At 41.9% G+C, this 19,361-nt stretch overlaps 1 protein-coding gene across 2 annotated transcripts in view; it reads left to right on the forward strand.

Moving 5' to 3' along the window:
* ldlrad3 (low density lipoprotein receptor class A domain containing 3) overlaps positions 1 to 19,361 on the forward strand; it is a 77,196-nt gene that overhangs the window by 14,097 nt on the left and 43,738 nt on the right. For both annotated transcript variants that reach the window (XM_083973700.1, XM_083973701.1), the window contains exon 2: positions 15,418 to 15,564. In XM_083973700.1, coding sequence (XP_083829826.1) covers positions 15,418 to 15,564 — 147 coding nt within the window. The remainder of the gene's footprint in view (positions 1 to 15,417; positions 15,565 to 19,361) is intronic.

Genomic DNA, 19,361 nt, shown 5'->3' on the forward strand with positions numbered 1-19,361 from the left:
TACCCTCTGCCACAGTACATATTCTCGGCAGTGCATAATGAACCTGCGTGTGCTAAAAAGAATTAATCGTTCAATTTCCATCTCATAAGCATTGTTTTTATTAAATTAAACGTACTCTCAACCCAAGTGACATTTGAGTTTCTGCATGTCATTTTCTGGCTCATTTAGCATCAAGTAAGCTTGAAGTGCTTCATGAATTTTGTTTACCTTACTGTAAGCAACCTATTATTGTTTGTTTTTTTTAAAGCAAGGGTTTGATGCCTTTATTTGCAGCTGCTCGCTCCCTGTTGTGTTTCAGAGCTCAGGCTGTGTGACTGGAACAAAAACTGCAAATCACGAGTCTCACAGGTGTAACATAAGGTCAGCCCTGGCAGCCTCCCTCCGTGCCACTGTCTGCATCATTTCCCGCTATCTGGCCGGCTCTGTGGAAATGCCAATTTGCTTGGTAAGGGGTCTCGTGGCGTAGCGGTGGATGAAGGGTGTGTGCTTTTTTCTTTTTTTCTTTCTGCTGGTGTGCTGCGCGACAGCCGACCGCATGATGAAAGGGACGCAGGGGAGTGTTGACATTTATTTTTGTGCCGCTGATGGGCCAATGCGGGGAATCTGAATTAATGAGAGCGATGTGTTTGTTTGACAGGAAAAGCCACCTCCTCAGGACTGATGAGGAATTCAAGCCAGTAAATAAAACAAACAAACAAAAAAAAAAACGTCTGGCTGGCAATGTTTGTACTTGAACGCCCAGCTCTGTGGTCATACTCTCTGTGTATTCTTGTCTATTTTTGTCCGCCTGCGTGTCAAACAATGCTGCTTACCGTCTGATGTTGAGTGGTGAGCAGCTTGCCCGCAGTGCCAACAACTAAATCTCATTTCAGTCACTGTTCTCCTCCTCATCCTTTGTCCCCTCCCTATCTCCATCAGCTCCTCCTCTCTGTCAAGGTAATCCCAAGGTGATGTTAATAGGGTGGGATGCTGTCGAAAACGCCACTGTCATCTTTTCGAGGATTAGTTGGACAATTGCTTCCCTGAAACCCAGGCCAAGTGGTTAAAAAGAAACTGCAACAAAACAACTTTTTTGAAAGTGCCTTATACCGCTACGCTTCTTTTTTGTTTGGTGCTATAACAGTACCGCGCTGGATTTTATGCCTTCAGTGTCAACTTTGCATTGTATTGCATTTTTGTTCTGATCTCCATTTTAATTTCTAACCACAGATGGACTCGTAAACAGCAAAAAATAAACTGCTGCTGCGGGATTATAGGCTCGGTGTGATATGTGATCCCAGATTAATGGAGGAGCAATGCGTGATTAATGGGGCCTTGTTTCGCCAAGCCAGGCTAATTTGGCCAGTTACCGTCCCGAAGAACGGTACGAGGCAGTCGTTGCAAGGCTTATTTGATAAAGGAGAGGGCTGTTAAACGAATGCATAATAATAAGGCAGGGGCTAATGAAACAACCAGTGTTGTGCTCATGTTGCCCGAGAGCTGTGTGGGCTTGTTTGTTTGCAAAGTGTGCATCTTTATGTTTCCATTAACCTCTGTAGAGCCATACACAGGAAATCGCTTCAGGGAATTAGTTGCAGGAAATAATTACTTGAACAGACAGCTGTACATTGTCTAGTGCAGACGTATAGTGTACAGTGTACACAGATGTCGTTCTCTGCAGCTGCATCCAGAGAAGAGAAACACTCATTCGTTCTCTCCACAGACCTGTTACCCTGCATTCTGTTCTACATTTATCTTTTTTTTTACAGTGCATGTGTGTGCATTATTTAAAAGCACTAGTGGATTTGTAAATCTATTTAAACTTTAAAACCAAGCACACAGATTCAGTTTGTAATTTATAATCAAAATCATACTTTCATTAGTCCCTGAATGATATTTAAAGGCTGTTAAAGTTAAGAATGTTTTAAGATAGTTCATGTATATGAGTTATTTTGTTCGTCTGCTTTTGATTATTAGTGATATTGTGCTTCAGCTGAGTGTGTGAATGAGTGCACATTAAGCAGCTGGTCTTTGTTCAAAATTGCAGTTTTTTTTCTCTCTCTGACACGGGTTCGCCTTTTCAAGCTGGTATTCTCTTTCTCTCTCACCATGTCTCTCCGTCTCGCTCGGCTCACTCTGGTGCTATTTCAGCCCACAGATGCACTATCAATAATGCAGCCTCTTTAACAAGGCAGTGGCTTTTAAGAGGGTTTGTCAGTGCCCCTCCCTTCAAGATGCCTGCTAGTAACAAGGTGGCCACATCACACTTGGAAAAAGTCTTGTGCCGAAACCAAAAATTAATCTGACATTTTAGAGTTTCATCAATATCAAGTTGTTTTTTTTTCTCCTGGTTTCCACAATGCTAAAGAGCACTTAATACTGGAAGGGCAAGAAGTTGTTGCCTCGCCAAGGATGTAAAGAACTGAGCACCGGCTGCATAGCTGCAGGCCAAAAATTAAATTGTAACTGAAGCAAGAAGGAAACACTGCTCGTAAAGGTTCATATTCTACTTGAAAACATTTTTTGTTTGGTGTTTCTTTGCAGACAACAGAGTAACTTCAGCCTCATGCTGCTCCGTCACTGAAATATCTTTCCAGGCAAAACCCATGCGGTGGAGCCTGCTTAATTTTGTGTGTGTGTGTTTTGGATTAGTTAAGAAGGGGTCTCGAGGAAATAGAGGCTGTTTGTTTTCTGAGTAATGCTCTCTCAAATCACGGTTATCCCTCAATGTCTGCGATAATGCCATAAGCTATAGGAGGTTAGGAAACTTCCATTTATTTTGGCAAGTTGACTGAAAACAGAACCGTGTTTGATGTCGAAGCCAAAGGAGTAGATCCAGTGCAGCAAAGAATAACATAGCATCTGCACAGTATTTATCCTCGGATAATGATTGTGCCCTGAATTTGCCATATTATCCCTCTATAAAGAATTGCTCAAAGAAAAACGAGAAGGCCATTTATTGTCCATTAAAGAAATGGGACTGATGCCAAACTTCACACACATTTGGTCCTTTTTAGTCCACAAACTGCACTACACAGTTAATGTTGCAAATAAAGAAAAATTAATGAAAAACTTCAGGCTTAAACATGCCTCATATCCTCTTATGCCTCCCATTAAACACATTTTTGGCAACAACACAAACATCACATTGTGAGATTCAGTAGAATAGTGTGGGGTGCAAAAGTATCCCTTGTTCCTGCCAGTGTCCTTATTTCATTAAACACAGGATGTTAAGTCCTTCAGCCAAACAATTGCGTCATGATCTGCCGCATGGATGGTTGCTAATCCTCCTTGAGCCCGTGGAGAGGACAAGCTTGCCGGCCATTGTTTGTTCCTCTCCAGATGCAAGCAGGGGAGTCGGGCTGATGACCACTGCTCTAGCCAATGAAGCGTTCCCTTCATTGGCTAGAGCTGGGAACTTTCTAGATTCGGTCTGACAATGGGTGGCTTTTTTGGGGGGCACCCTTGCATTCGCTCTCTCTTTTTTCTTTAAATTTCCCAGGGTGGTGAAGTCAGCTGGCAGCAATCAGCCTGGTTGTTTTGATCTGTGCATGACTTCATGTTTTCATTTGGTTCCCGAAAAAAGTCTTTTAACCCTTTCCTGCTGTTGCTGCTGCTGCTGCTGCTGCTGCTGCAATTCGGGGTTTCTTTTGCACCCATGTTTCTCCTCATACGCTTTCCAAGTTGCACTAAACATGGAGACAGCAGCAAATATATTTGGTTAAGCTCCCCTACAGAGACATTATAACCCATGGAAAATACTTTGCACTGAAAGATATGTTATAAAATTATTTTCCACACAATTATGCTCAGTAAACTACTATGTTTCTTAGCCCCCGTCAAGATTTCGAAATTATATGAATATGTAAACATCGAGACGCCTCCAGACGCTGTGTTGCGTTGCATCACGCCCACCAACGTAGTTTTGCTGGCCCGATTAAACACCGAGCTCGGCCTTAAGCTAATATAGGCGTACAAACCACAGATTTCATTCCAAAAATGGAAGTTTAACTTGTATCCCCATGAATCTCTGTGTGTGTACTGTATAATTCTTCTGGATTACATTCAGGAAGAGGAAGTGGGTGGAAAAAGTAAATTTTTGATTAGTAGCAGTTTCCTCAGGATGTTGGCACATGTCATTTGCATGCATTAGTTGTGCAGACAAATGTGTATGACTCAGAAAGCATAGTCCTGTTTTGCTGTTTGAATATTTGAGCGTCATGTGAAATATGGAAGATCGCTACAGCTCTGACTGTAATTATGGAGAAATGCTTAAACTTGAACAACTATGCTGCCTTCGCTTAACTGTCTTTCACAGAATTCCTCCTCTGCTTGGGCTGTATCTCTGTCTGACTGTGTGTGTGTGTGTGTGTGTGCGTGTGTGTAATGTATAAATTTAACCAGACATTTCCATTTCACTGGGATGCTCTAGTTCTGCGTCAAACGCGGGAAATGAAATAATTCAGCCCGATATATTATGTCACAGTACCAGTGAGCAACATCAGGTTTCACCTACAAAGCAGATAGAGTATCTGTAGGATTTTGTGCTGTTGCTTAGTTCACGTAGTACAATAAAGACAACAAGAGATAGGACAGGCAGTTTTAAATTTCACACTGGAAGGTACAAATATGCAGCTCCACCACGGGTCATATTCTCACCTTCTCCCGTCCAGCACTAGGGTTTGCAGTGAGGAGTAAAGGAAATGCATTATTAATACATTTTAGTTTTTGTTATCAGCATTGGTTGCACTTTAATTGCATCATCACACCCCTATTGTATTGGATTAATTGTATTCTATGAGCCTATCAGACTCATCCATCTTCCACTTTACTGACAAGCTGCACATAGTTCATTAAGTTGATTATATAGCGTATAGATAACGGTTAAGCATTGAAGCCAATTGTCAAAGACTGAGATGGATCATGAATACATTGTGAGGTGCAGCATTCGCTACAGAACCACACTGACATTGTGGATATTCGGGAAAAGACTTTTGATGTCTAATGGTGGTGTTTGTCTTCACTACCGCCGCATGATTCATAAACAAAATCTGAATCCTCATCAGCAGCAAAGTGCTCTATGATCTTGAGCCGTCTCGCCAACCGCTCTTTACTCCCTCAGTAAACAAAACGAGCGATGATGACCAGACGAGAGATCAATAAGTCTCTTATTTACCATTCCCCATGAAAAAAAAGGCCTGCAGCTTTGGTTGTGGTTGAAAATGACAAACCATGCTGAGCCCATATCACATTCTCATTTTCTCACTCTAAGGATAATGCGGTACTAATTGAGATTACATAATAAGCTGCTCACAACTGTCACTTGAAGCCATAGGCAAAAATGAGTCTCATTATATTTGATTGGCTTGGTGACCTATGGTGACCTTTTCTTCCTCTTCCCTTTTCTTCTACAAACTGTATTCACAGTGTTTGCCTTCATACTTTCTGATGATAACCAAGTTTATGACTTTATGATCCTGACATGGTGACAGATGTAAGAAAGTCAACAGTGCAGTGATATCATATTATAAAGCACATCATTTGGAGGAGTTATTACAGTTTAATGCGAAGGTTCTTGCTGTGAAGCTGCAGCTATTAGCGCCGCTGTGTCGATGAAGCCGGCCAGTGAAACGTTACAGAGCGGATGATCAAAACTGACGATGTATAAGTCCATAAGTAAGTGAAAAAAAAATTGGAACGTAAACACAAGAAAAATGTAAATGAGCTTTTGGATGCGGATGAAGATAGTAAGTAGATGTCAGAAGAATATAGAACAGGAAGGATGTTGGCTGTTGCAGTGAGACTGACTCACATCTACACCCTGACTATTTTTCGCCTTTTGGGGAAGTCTTATTTTAGGAGTGTGCTGCACAGTTAAAGCTACAATAAAATATATGGCCTATATACCAAGTAAGCTAGACACTACAAAGTAAATACACACAGCGTGGTATTAAACAAGTGAGAAATGGGAATACAGCATTGTGGAAATTAGAGCATATGGGAATAAAGTGTTGCGCATACATGACAAATGACAGCGATTGTCTAAATTATAGAGAACTTATTTATTATTAATGTATGATTGTGGTTTAATGGTAGATTCCTTTGCAGTTGCATTATTGTTTTCAGGAAATTGGAGCAAACTATTGTATTAATCACAAATTAAAGTATTACTGAGATGTTGGAGGTCGAGCTTTACTGTCTGCAGCTGCTGAGAACACGCTCACTAACAGAGAGGACACCTCAGTCACACAGCACATACACACAGTGCATAATTATCAGTGCTATTATACTGGTAGCCATGTCCACACCCTGCAACTCACGAATCATTATTTTCTTCCTGGTAATTATCCCAAACTTTGTTTATCACTGTGTGTCTGTGCTAACTGATTATTCAGACTTGCTCCACCACAGTTTTTTTATGTATTTATTTACTTCATAAACAAAGAAATGTGTAAGAAGTTTTGGATTTGTCTCCCCTATTTTCATGCTTTTCTTCTCCTCAGTCACATTTACTCTTATTTTTTTTTATACCACTCTTACTTTAAAATACCCTTAATTTGCATGTTTATGGGAATTTGCAAGGAGACCGAGGAAAAAACCGATTCATTGTGTAAAATATTTACTCAATACTGAGGCACAATCAATGCCTGACAATTAGTTTTCTGCTGTGGCACAGTGGAACAAGGGATGCAGGACAAGTAAACACATTAACCCCACAGCATCAACTGTAATAAGGACCTAATGAACAAATACGAAAAGGAACAATTTAAAAAAAGATCCATCAGTAGCCTGCAATTTCACAGTTTACACATAGACTGAACATCATATGAAAATACATTTCATGCAATTTATTGAATGCAATTTATTTTTTAATGTTGCTTCCAAAAAAGCCAGTTTACAGCCACAAAAGCAACTCTTGTTCCTCTGTTTAAGTGTATTAATATTAAGCAAGTGTTCTTGTTCTAGGGTTTAAGATCTGCTTAATGACTTTAGATTATTATTTTTTGCTTTATTTTAAGCCTAATTGCATTCATAATCAGCTTTTGTTTTGTATTTTCTTCACCGGGTATTTGCACTCCATGAGGATTTTATGGAGATTTAAATATTGATTGATATGAATGAGTGTTTGTTGATCTGAGCATTTTTGTGAGAATGAACCAACCTCACCCTCGTCTTTTATTCAGAGCTGCTTTCCTCTGTGTCTTGCTCATTTAGTCTTGTGGAAATTCACAGAGCTGAGCAGAATTGACACTGCAGGTAGAGTACCTAGTTACCACACAGCAGGTGATGACTTTTGCCCCTCCCACCCAAATGCACAGATTTCCAGACCCCCCCCCTCCCACAAGAAATTTTCCATGAGGCTGAAAAAGGCTGAACAACAGCTGAATGAGGCAGAGGCCTAAATGTTGCCAGCAACACATTATTCTGGGTTTGTTGACTGTTTCCATGCATGACTGCCCTTTTTCTTCATCGTTCCCCATTAAGGCCTTGCTTGCTCTGTTGCTTTGAGCTCATGTTGCCCTGCCTGTGTGTCTGTCTCGCTGTAGGGTGTCTTTAATTGATGCAAACCAGGTTCCTTACACTTGCGCTTATTTATATGGAGCGCTTCAGTGAGCCAGTCTTTTTTCTCTTTCTCTCCCACATACAAACAATGAAAGAGACAGCCAAATCACCTCCACCCACCTGCTACACCTCACAGCCTGCTTGTATAGCAGCAAGCTTATTAAGAATGGTGTGTAAAAAAATATGTTTCTGTCCTTGAGCCTGAAAAAGTTAGTTTTTATTCCAAGCTTAGCCTTATCGATTCACTCCGCCCACATCCTCCAACACAGGCAGACATGTTTGTATTGACATCAGGCTGTAACGCGACTTGACTTGCTCTTTTTTAGCTTCAAACTGAATTTGACATAATACACTTGAGACTTTTTGGGTGTATTATTGAAGACAAAATCTCTGACGTTATGAGAATATGGAATTTTTTCAATGGATAAAAACTTATTTTTCATTTCTGGGGAGCTTCACAGCTCCCCTCTATAAACAATTTATTGTGATTCCTCTTACATTGCCTCGGTATAACTTTCACTTTTACTCTAGCTCACAGAGCCGGCCCAATCAATTTTTTTGGTGCAGCTTCAATCGGAGCCTTAACCTTTCACCCAATGCTAATCAATGCAGGTCAGATATATAAGCCTGCTGAGGAAGGTGGGGTTAAAGCAGTAACAGCCAAGCCAATAGATACAGATTTATATTACTGACCTTTCCTGCACAGAGCACAGGGAATAGAACTTGCTTAAGGCGGTTATTACTAGGACTCCAAGGGCAGAAAATGCTGTTACTGTCCACCTCGCTGTTTCTTTTTTATTACCCCTCTACCTTTTCCTCCCACAATTGTTCCATGTAACTGTTGTCAGGCTTGATCTTCCCTCCCCTCCCATTTGTTCCCCTTCACACGCTCATCTTTTTTCTCCACTTTTTCCCTTAGTGAGCTGTCAGTCTTTACATGTTCTCCCTACAAGCGGACGTGTTCGCTCCTCATTGTATCTTTTTCTTTTTTGGTCCCACTCTCTCCCACCTCACAGTGCTTTCCACTGTCTCCCTGTTGACTATTAGACCAGCGTTCACTGTGGTGCCTCCTCCAGCACAGCCCAATGTTCAGATATACCCCCAAAGGGTCTTACAGGGGAGGCCATCTATGCGTTTTAAGATTTATTACATTTTCAATAGCCGCTGTCAAGAGTAATATAGATTTTATTACCAAATTAGCCGTCCAGCTTTGGGGAGGCACGCTGACATTTGGTATGAAAATATTCATAAGACCTGGGAGACAGTGGCAGATGTGGGTGGCTGGACCGTAGGCTGCCGTTGCTCTGCCCGTCTTTGCATATTCTGAGAATTGCTTAGGGTGCACTGAAGTCTCCAGGCTGCCATTTCCAGAATCATTATGTATGAAGTGTACCCATGGAAAATCTTGGAATGAAAGTTGGAAGCTTGCCATTTGTGCACTGACATGATTTTTTTTTTTTTTTTTTTCATTTAAATGGGCAACAGTGGTCAGAGATGTTGAATAATTGACAGGCCTTTTAAGAGGCTGTGGGTACACATTCCCCACATCTCTTCAATTCCATACCCACAACATTTTAATTTCACTTTTTCATTTGCATGGGGGATGACTTTGATTTTTTTTCCCTTGCTTGTGACATTCCTCAAGGTCTAATTTAACCCAGAAATGTCTGTTTTGGTTAAAGCTGCCCCATTGAGTTGTATTGTAAAACTTTTCTTTTTTTTTCACTCACCATAAAGCGTTGTGTGTACCCTTCAGGCCTAGCAAACAGAGAGCACGTCCTTTCCTCATAAAACATTTACAAAGCCAATTGTTGAATCTTGCATTGTTTACATCCTCATTTGCTAGCTTGCAGAAAGCTTTGTGTTCTTGTGTATTACCACAAGCGACTGACGAGGAGTGGAATAGAGTGAAATTAGCAGCGAAAATGCGTATCGCACTCCCATGTGTGTGTACCTGTTATGAACAAAACAGGGACCCACTAGGAAGAAGGATAGTTCTAATAATGGTCAACACTCCACAAGGTACCTTTTAAGGTCAGCCCTCCACTTGAAAAATACATGTTTTTCTCGCTGTAACCTCATCTGGATTTGGACTGAGGAACGTCTCATGGGATGACGATGAGCAGAGTTTAACGTTGGAAGGTTGTTTTCAATTCTGTTGAAGCTGGAGGGTTTCTCTGTTCTCATCTCAAACCTGATTTTTCGTGGATGTATGTGGTCCAGTGTGCAACTAACCACAGTGATGTGAAGCCTCCAGAGCTCACTGAAAATAGGCCTGCTGTAAAATGGAAGGAATCTTGTCTTCTGTGTTTGAACTTTGAGTTTGAGTGGTGTAATTTTAAGAATTTTGAACAAAAAAAGTTACTTATTTTGTGAGGGAAAAACATCTACCAGTCAAATCATTATTATTAATTGGAGTGTTTTTATGTTGGGGTTGTGTGTGGGTGGGGTGGGGGTTATCTTCAAAATTAGTGTAAATATGAGAGATGTGTTTTGAATGTAATCTTACACAGCACAGCACCCATGTTCATATACCCATCGCTTTTGACTTAACATAAGACAAAGAAAATATTACCAAAAAATAAATAAATAAAATATTCCAAATTTGAATTCAGTATTATCCAGAACCTCTGGGAAATTAGACAAGTGTGCATGCAGGGAGTTTATTTTTATTTCAAATTATAATTGAAACAAGGGGTGCACTTTATATATACAGTACCAGGGAGAGCAGCTTTGCTGAAATAGGGAGAGGGAAGACTTTCACCCTGAGTGAACCAATGAAACTTTGTGGAAGGAGTGCAAACACAAAATGTAAATGCTAATTAAAAAAAAGTGCCCAGCTGCTGCTTGAAAGGTCCTACGCTCCGTGATTTAACAGTCTAAAAAGGGGCCTTGGTGGACACAGCTATGGGTGAGGGTGGGAGGCAGAGGGATGGGTTTGCAGAGGCAAGGATAGTATAGTCAATATTTACCCTGAGTAATTGGGCTACACTTCTCCCAGGAAGATACACAGGCGTCCAAAGCGTCATCCCTGCCTTATCTCTTCCGGCTCTCCCTCACACGCTCACTGTCTGACCACAGTTGTACAAAGCAGTGTTGTGCAGCTGCGGATAATGCCCTGAGCTATCCACAACATAATAGTCAAAAGCACATATAGGGGTAAGTGAGGTGTCGCGCATCATGGATGCTGTCATGTCCATTAAAATTCTGCAGGTCACCTTGGGAGTGTTGCAGTGTGGCAACAGAGAAGTGTAGTGAGTTATTATTCTGTTAACAAGCTCACAGAGCAGTCTGTAATGAGCTGCGTAGCCGCACTTACCGTGGTAATGAGGTGAGCTTGTTCGTTACCCCAATGGCAAACCACTGTAAGTATTTTTGGGTATTACTGTATCGATAGAATGACAAGGGCATTGGAGTAAGATGCGTGGAGTCTGCCAAAAGAGGGACTCGCAACCTGGATGCAAGAAGTGCCGCAGACGCTTCGCTATTGGCAGTTTCAGAGACTCATGGGAAAAGATGAGCTGCCTGACAACCTTTTTTCTTCCTCACTCTTTTTGGCCCTCTGTCAAACACACACACACACACACAGTCTGTCCTTTCCCTCTTTCTCTCACATGCTCTCAAAGCAACTCTCCAATTAACCTGATGCCTCTCACGCCGCCAGCTCTTTGAAGTCATTTTATACAGCGCTCTTCTACACGAGTTGTGTGTTCTTTAAACTCTCATAAAAGCTTCCGGCTGCTGAGGGATCCGTAGTGTACAAGTTGTGAAAAGTAAACAAATTATGGCCCCATTATGAAGAGCAGGTCAGATTGACACAAGAGAGTAGATTAAGATTCGTGAAGTGAACTTTACCTTCATAATTCAGGGCAGTAGCTTTAATACACACTGGCGTAGAGGATGGCCGCCATTCCTAAATGAATGTAGAGGAAACACTGAGCCTATGTCAAAAGGAAAAACTAATTCCCCAATGCTCGTTTATTAAGTATTTGTATGCTGTCTATTCCTGTCAGTAAATCGGTAGCTTCAGTACCCAGCCTGACTGTATCTTAAAGGAGCTATTTGTAAATTTGTTATTGCTACATAGCTAGTCGCTAGACATTAGCGTTATTTACCAGTCTTGCTGAGAACTTTAGCCATCAATGAAATTAAAATACAATAGATTTTAATACATCCTCTGAGCTGTGCTACTTATACAGGGCAGCAGTGACAGTGACAGTGACCTATTGACTCAGTATCGGAAAATAACCAGACAATCCAATCAGACTGGGGATAGCTGGGTAGCATGCTAATATCAGAAGGAAAAAACGGAAACAGGAGGGTTGTTGTTACTGCACACCTCTAGACAGGTAAATAACCACCTGTCAATTCCAATATAGCAAAATTTAGAAAGAGGACCTTAAAGCCATTCCAACTGCTATGGCTTTCAAAAAGAAAAGAGGAGAAGAGAAAAAAAAACAGTCAGTTTACCTTTTGCTCTTATTCTCACAATGTTTGAGTTGATTCCTTTGTCAGAAAGAGCTGAACAAACAGGGGTAGCAGGGGAGGAGCCCGGGGAGACAGTGTAAAGATGGTGTTGTTTTGGAAATATAAAACAAGAAAAAAAAACTGGCAGTTTTTAAAAGTACCTAGATATATTGTATATCCAAGAGGCTCACCATCAGAGAGTGCTGTATACCAGAAAGAGGTCACAGCGACAGTTACTGAAATATCATACCACAGAGGGAAAAAAAGACCTCTATTTGTGTTTGTTTTATGAAGAGAGTAATCAGTGATTCACAATGCATATATTCATCAGGTGTTGCATTTGGCAGGTCCTCCCTCCACTGAAAAAATCATCATAATTATCAAAATCCAGTAAGGGTGGGTGGGCACACATTCAAAAAGTGAAGGGTGTTAGAGGTTTCAGGAGAGGACAGACTCTTCTAAGAGATCCTCAAAAGATTCTTCAAGGTAGCATTGATAGTAATCAGTATCTTTTTCTACCATCAGTATAGACGGGATGCAATGACCAAGACCAAATAAAGGTCTTCTTGCACTTCTTGCAAGTCTGTTTTTTTGTATGCATTTTTCCAATCCATCATCTGACAAAAGTTGTTACGCAGAGACACCTTACACACCAAGTCTGATGTGTTTTATTACTATGCTTTGTTATTTTCTGTTCCAAAATACGCAAAAGGAGACAGGCGAAAATTAGAAAAGTGAAAAAATAAAAAGAGAAAAAGAAAATATTGGGTCCATCCAATCCTGAGAAGACGTCAAGAGCAAGGCAAGTTCAAACTGCTCGTAAATGAGCTCTTGAATTATCATGATCACTTCCATAGTTAATTTTTATTATTGATAGATTATTAGCTCTACTGGAGCCACACATTAAAAAGTAGGCTGGCAGTATGTCTAGGACACGCACACACACACATGTTTTACAGATGTGAAAAAACACAGAAAATTGAACCTGTTACGAAAACTTTAATGACAGATTAAAGTTTTGGAGTCAGTGTATTAACGTGATTGACACAACATAAGGTCGTATTAGTTTGTAACGTGCGGCACTTAGTGTGCAAAGGCCTTAAGGCTATGTGATTGAGTTCAGGTAGATGGATGAAGAGTCAGAAGTCACCCTGAAGGCAAACATTTGTGTCTTGAATACTGATTCAGGTGGCTATGGCACAAGTCGATGAGTAGTGGAGTGACATGTGCCAGTTTAGGCTGACTTTAGACCAGACAGGCTGCAGGATTCTGGACAATCTGCTGAGGTTTCACTTAACATGAGTGGAGGCCATGCAGTTACAATCTCAGCAGTATTCTGTCCCAAATTCGAAATGTACTGTTAACAGTTTCCTGAATGCTGTTTTGTCGCCAGAACATGTTGTCTCTGCATGTTCCTGTGGATGCTTCTTTTTTAAGGTGCTTGAATAGATGCACTACCTCCGGAAGTGCTGACACTTGCCTGACAAAGTTAACTGACAATATTGCTTTGAGAAATACACCATCGGATTGTTGATAGCTGAACCAAAGCCGCATCACTGACGTAGAGTTCTCTTCTGGGACCATCAGCTCATAAATATATCAAGCATGACTAGGAGACCTTGATATAGAGACCAATCAGCACAGCCATCCTGTAGGCAGTCATTGTGTTTGTTTGTGAACATAGCGTGTAGGGTAGACTGAGCACAGTTTGGCAAAATGTCACATTCTTAACGATTCACTTGAAAAGTGATGTCAGGGATGTCTTCTAGATCGATCATGATCATGATGTAAATTCATCAGATTTCATGCTGCTACATTCCAGTCCTCATAAATTACAAAGTCCTTTTTTGTCTTGATCCCTCACTTCCCCTCCTCTATATTGCTAGCGGCATAAGGCTGGTTTGCATCATCTCCAAAGAGGATCAGAAGGCCCGTGCTGTCTCATTTAAGAGAGGATCTATACGTGGTTTCCCGAGCGCGCTGTGTTAAAAGGGCAGCAAAAGAAGGATGATGTAAGAACAGATGATTTCTATCTGCCAGTAATTCAGCTGTATTCAGGGAAGGGGCTACATCTACTAACTGAATATCAACTAGCTGTGTTTAACCTGCAAGTATGGGTTATGAGTTTGCAAAGGTCAGACCATGCTGTTTGGAGGATAAAAGATTCCTTAGTAATGAACGCTGCCTTGTCAAGGAGGAATAAATAGAGAAAACAAGGCTGTTTCTTCTGTGCAAAGTGAAATCCTAATTAATCTGACTTATTTAGAAATACTGTGAGAACAGAAACAGCACAGTAATATCGCTATGAAATGTAATATCATCTCTAATATGAAATGTGACATGTTTAAATGTTTACAATATTTGTTGAATACTAGCATTAACTCGGAAGATTACATTTGATCAACGGCCAGATCAGGCAAGTGACACCAGTGAGATGGAGGCTACCCGAGCCTGGTCTCATAAGCATAATTTAGCTTATTACTCAAGATCAGTATCATTACACAAGTTCAGCTGATACTCATCATAAGATATGAGAATTTTCAGGGTGGCAGACTTTCTTCACAGTTGGAGTTATTTGAGAAAGACCTTTAGCGTGACCCAATCGCTCCTAGTTTGGCCAAACCACGCCGTCACTTGAGGTTTAAAGTTCCACACCTCTTGGCAGCAGGTGCAGCTCCTGCGTTCCGGCTCCCGAGTGTAATGAAGTGGTCTATACCAGCTGAACCCAGTTTCCGTCCTGCCTGCCGCATGAAAATGTCTGCCGGGACTGCTCATTACTGCCCTATGGTTTTGTTTACGAGCTAAACTGCTCACTGCATAGTGTCAAACCTCAGCCAAAAGGCCATGTCTCACATTCCAGCCCATTATGCCGCAGCTGCACTGCGTCAACCAGAAATGCCCCGAACTAGATCAGGGCACATGCTTTGTGCTGATTGAGTTTATTTCTGCTCCGCATGTGTGTGTGTGTGTGTGTGTGTGTGTGTGTGTGTGTGTCCAAGGTACGACTATAGGCCTATACTTTGCTTGTACCGTATATGAGTGTTCTTTTGTGTTCCTTATCTTCCCTATTATGATATTGCCCAGCTTTACCGTGACGCTTACCCCCCGCAATACTGTTAACACTGACTGACCTCCTCTGCTTTTGTATTCATGAGATGGTCCTCTGTTTATTTGCCCATGGATTGATATGGCTTTTTAAATAGAGCCACCGCCTTTTAATATTTTTCTATCTCGAAAGAAGAGAGATAATAAGGCTCTCCCATTTTGACTGTTGTGATAAATCTCGCTTCAATGCAATATCCCTCCTCCTGTCTGTTTTTTGTTCTGGACTGAGATTTGTAATAGTGTGTGTCCTCTTTCTTGTTGTCCTTCTCTCTCCTCTCTCTCTTCGATCTGTTTATCCATCAGAGAGCCAGCTGCTTCCGGGGAATAACTTCACCACGGAGTGCAACATCCCTGGAAACTTCATGTGTGGAGATGGGATGTGTGTTCCGGGCGGGTGGCAGTGTGACGGATTGCCCGACTGCTTTGACGAGAGCGACGAGAAGGGCTGTCGTAAGTCCAGTTCAAGCTCCATTATCAAATCTTTTTTTAGCTCTTAGCCGTGCCTTAAAGGAATGTACTCCAGATAGCTAGTTTAGTCATGTCTTCTCAACTCCTGAACTCCTCTCACTGTACAGAATTGTACTGGAAGTTCTCCTTTCCCTTACCCATAGAGCCATTAGGGCCATTTAAACCTACAGTAATTCTCTGCCAGCTTAAATGAACTCCCTTCTTCACTCTTCCTCACAGCATGCATCCCTCCCTCTCTTTCTCCTCCTCCTCCTCCTCCTCCTCTTTCCTGCAAGACCATCGGCCCCAGTTTAGCACCAGGGCAAAACTTAATACCATCAAAGCAGAGGCCGATTACTCCTATGTGCAGGAATAGTAGCGCATGCATAATTCCACTGTAAGGCTACAGTAATAGTTCAGTTTTGATCCTCACTCTTAGTTGGGTTTGATCTTTCTGGTCTGCTGCTCCTCCTCCTCCCCCTCCCGCCGCAGCCCCAGCTCCTCACAAAGATGGGATCGCTGATGAAGACTGACTTTGAGGCCTTGCCACACTGAATGGAAACCCCCATCTCCCCGATATGCTCTCTAAATGTCTTGCATTTTTACTCCTCTCCCGCGCCTTCCCTCTTTATCTCATCTGATGATTTTTGGCTTTTGGCTTGTAATTTGCTTCACAGAGGCTTGTTTTCAATTAGAAAAGCATAACGCACATCTTGCCGAGGTTTTTTTTTTTCTTTCTTTCCCAGCTAATTCTCAGCCAGAAGAAACTGGTTCCTCATCCATTCTGTCTCCTCTTCTTATTTCCATCTTTGCTCCTCCTCCTCCTTCCCCTCCTTCTTTTCTGCAGCAGTCACTTTCTCTCACTGTTCTCACTTGTTGGCAGCTCAGGGAACCGTCAGACTACTCTTGACAAACTTGTGTCCCAGGGCATATCAGCACACACACACGCACACGCACACACCCTATAGCAAAACTTTGTAGTCATCAATCTTTTTAGTTTGTAATGATTTGGTAATTTAAGTTAGAGAAATGTGGTGTCCCAGGCTATCTTTTTATGCATGCCTTTACTAATGACATTCCTGTAAGTCAGTTGCATGCATAAACTACTTAAATAGATGGGTTGTGTGCCCCAGATTCTCTTCACTGAGTGACCTTAAACTGTCAACAACTGTCAGACCTGCAAAAATCATATTCAGATGTGTTTAGATTATATTGCATAAGTAGCAACTACATAAAGTGGTGCTGTTTTATGTAATCGTGCAGATCAGGGGTCAGTTCACTCAGACATACTCCTACAAGTTCACCTCAACTACTTTGAACCTACAGACAACATTTTTTTGTCAGTTGGCGACACCACATGTGATAACCGCCGTAGATAAAAGCACGTTATCATAAAGCATCACACTCAGCCGGCCTCTCTGGGTGTGTTTGTTGTTGACATCTACATTATCTGCTCTGGCATAAGTGGGCCTTATTATCCTCAAATAGATGGCTAGTTGTCAGCTGATATCTCCAGCGACTGCTTCACTAAAGTCCCCACACAAACTTCGAGCTCCATTAGGAGATGTGCAGGGACAGACTGACAGACGGAGGGAGGGAGGGAGGGAGGGGAAGCGAGGGAGCAAGGGAAGGAAGGGAGGTAAAGAGGACTCATTACAGTGGCTAAGGCAGGAGTTCTGTCTGGATGTCTATTATCTGAGGAGAACACAGTGTCTGGAAACTTAAAGACTGCAGCACTGGATTCTCTGCAAGTAGAATCATAATTAGTTACCCCCCTATAAGAAAAAACACACACACACACACACACACACACATATATCAGACATGGTGGTATACTTAACTTGAAAGACAGTTTGTTGACTTAGCTTAGTCTACTTCTGTCATTGAACAATATGAATACTGTGTTCCCGTGCAGACTCCTCAGAATAATTGCCATCAGGCTGACTTTATGTAACCTCGTAGGAAATCATGCAGGGTATCTGATGATGTCTCTCCACTGTCCTTTGCAATCACAGTCATTACCATGGAGGCAAAGCAGTGTTGACCACCACCACAGGATATTAAATTTCCTCCTGTCTGCAACATGAGCAGTCGGCTTCTGCCAGGATGGTTCCAGGAACATGTGTTTTCATTGACCATCAACATGGATGTTTACAGCTTTTTCTTTTTAATGCTTTGACCACGTATTTCACTAATTAGTCAGCTTTAAGGTGCAACGGATGAGACTAGACCATTAAAGCGTTTTATTTTTAGCACCTCTCCCCTGCTTCTCCCTCTAGACCTCTGTTAGGCATGGACAGTTTGTGCTATGCATGCAGGCAAATAACCTTATGTGTTTTTGATATGAGTGTATGAACATATATTTTTTTGCTGATGGACCCGTGCCTATTTGTACCGTGTGAATTTGTACCAGAAGACAGCTGTAGTTATAGAATAGATCCTCCTGTAAGCCCGTGCTGTTTAGCCAGCAGATTGTGCTGATGAGAGTGTCTCTGATCCAAGGAATACTTATGCAGAGCCCGAGATAAAGGTCATATGTGGCGATGTCTCCCTGGTGTCTCATTAATGAGACTTTTTGTGTTTTTTTGGGAAACCATGTACCTAATGGGGAAACACAAAGGAGAGCAAATCAGTTTGGACTTGCAAATTATTTGGTTGGTTATGTAAACAATGCTTTTATTTTGAATCTGTGTGAAATTAATAAACTTGTACACACTCACTCTGTCCTTATGGAGAAGCAAGGGTCCAATTAGCACAAGAAGTGCTAACATATGAACTTAAGATGGCAGTTCCTTTGCTTCAAAAACAACCTCCCTTCGTAAAGAGAATTGTACAAACCCACTCATTTGCTTCCCTCTGTCATTTATTTATTTACTTACTGTTGATGTGTTGGAGTCTGCTTGCACCTCACAGGCCAAGAGCTGTCTCCCGTGTGGTCAGAGAATTTTTATTCATCTAGAAAAGACAGGCTTTTCCCTCCCTCCCAGGCCCCACTGCTCTTCTCGTGTTTGTTTGTTCTTCCGGTCCCCTCTGGCACTAGGGTCAACTTCAGTCATGTAAATACCTCTTGCTAGCTCTTAAATAAAAGTCTGGACTGAGAGAAGAGAGGCAGTAGCTCCATCCTGAGTCTTATTGCATTAAAGATGCAGCTTATTGTATTACTGTCCTGCTGTGTGAGTCTAGGACCCCTGTTTTGATGAAGTCCTGTTTAGTATGAAGTGAATTCTCTGCTTTGCTGCACACGAATTTAACAGAATTGATGAAAAGAAAATGTTGTTTTCTTTCTGCAGTATCTCCATCTGCTCTGTGTGGATGTGCTCGCATGTGCGTATGTGTTGGCATGTCTGAGGAGTCTTAAAGCAATGATTCAGAGACAGGCTTCTGACTAATTCCTCACACAAAGAGGTCAAAAGTACCATCCTGCTCTCTGGTGTCCATAACGACAGCCTGGGAGAGTGTTAGACGAAATGGATACTGACAGAGGAGAGAAGGAGGAGAGCTGACTGAGCTTACTGGACCTCAGAGCCAGGATTAGCCTCTTTGCCCTTGTCTGGGCAGGGCATGAGCAGGCAAAAGAGGAGAGATACGTGGTGGGGCCGAAAGAGTGAGTGGATATGATGTATAAAGCAAGAAGTGAGGAGTCAAAGACGGGTGGTGGTGGTGGTGGTGGGGGACACATGTAGTCGGGAATGAGAGAAACGACAGAGAGGCACATTTCAAAGAAACAACTGTTCTGAACCAGCGGTCCTGCGGGCTGAGGCCGTGGCCTCTTTGTGTGCAAGACTGAAGTCAGAATTCTT

This window comes from Trachurus trachurus, assembly GCF_905171665.1.
Source record: "Trachurus trachurus genome assembly, chromosome: 6".
NCBI lineage: Eukaryota > Metazoa > Chordata > Actinopteri > Carangiformes > Carangidae > Trachurus > Trachurus trachurus.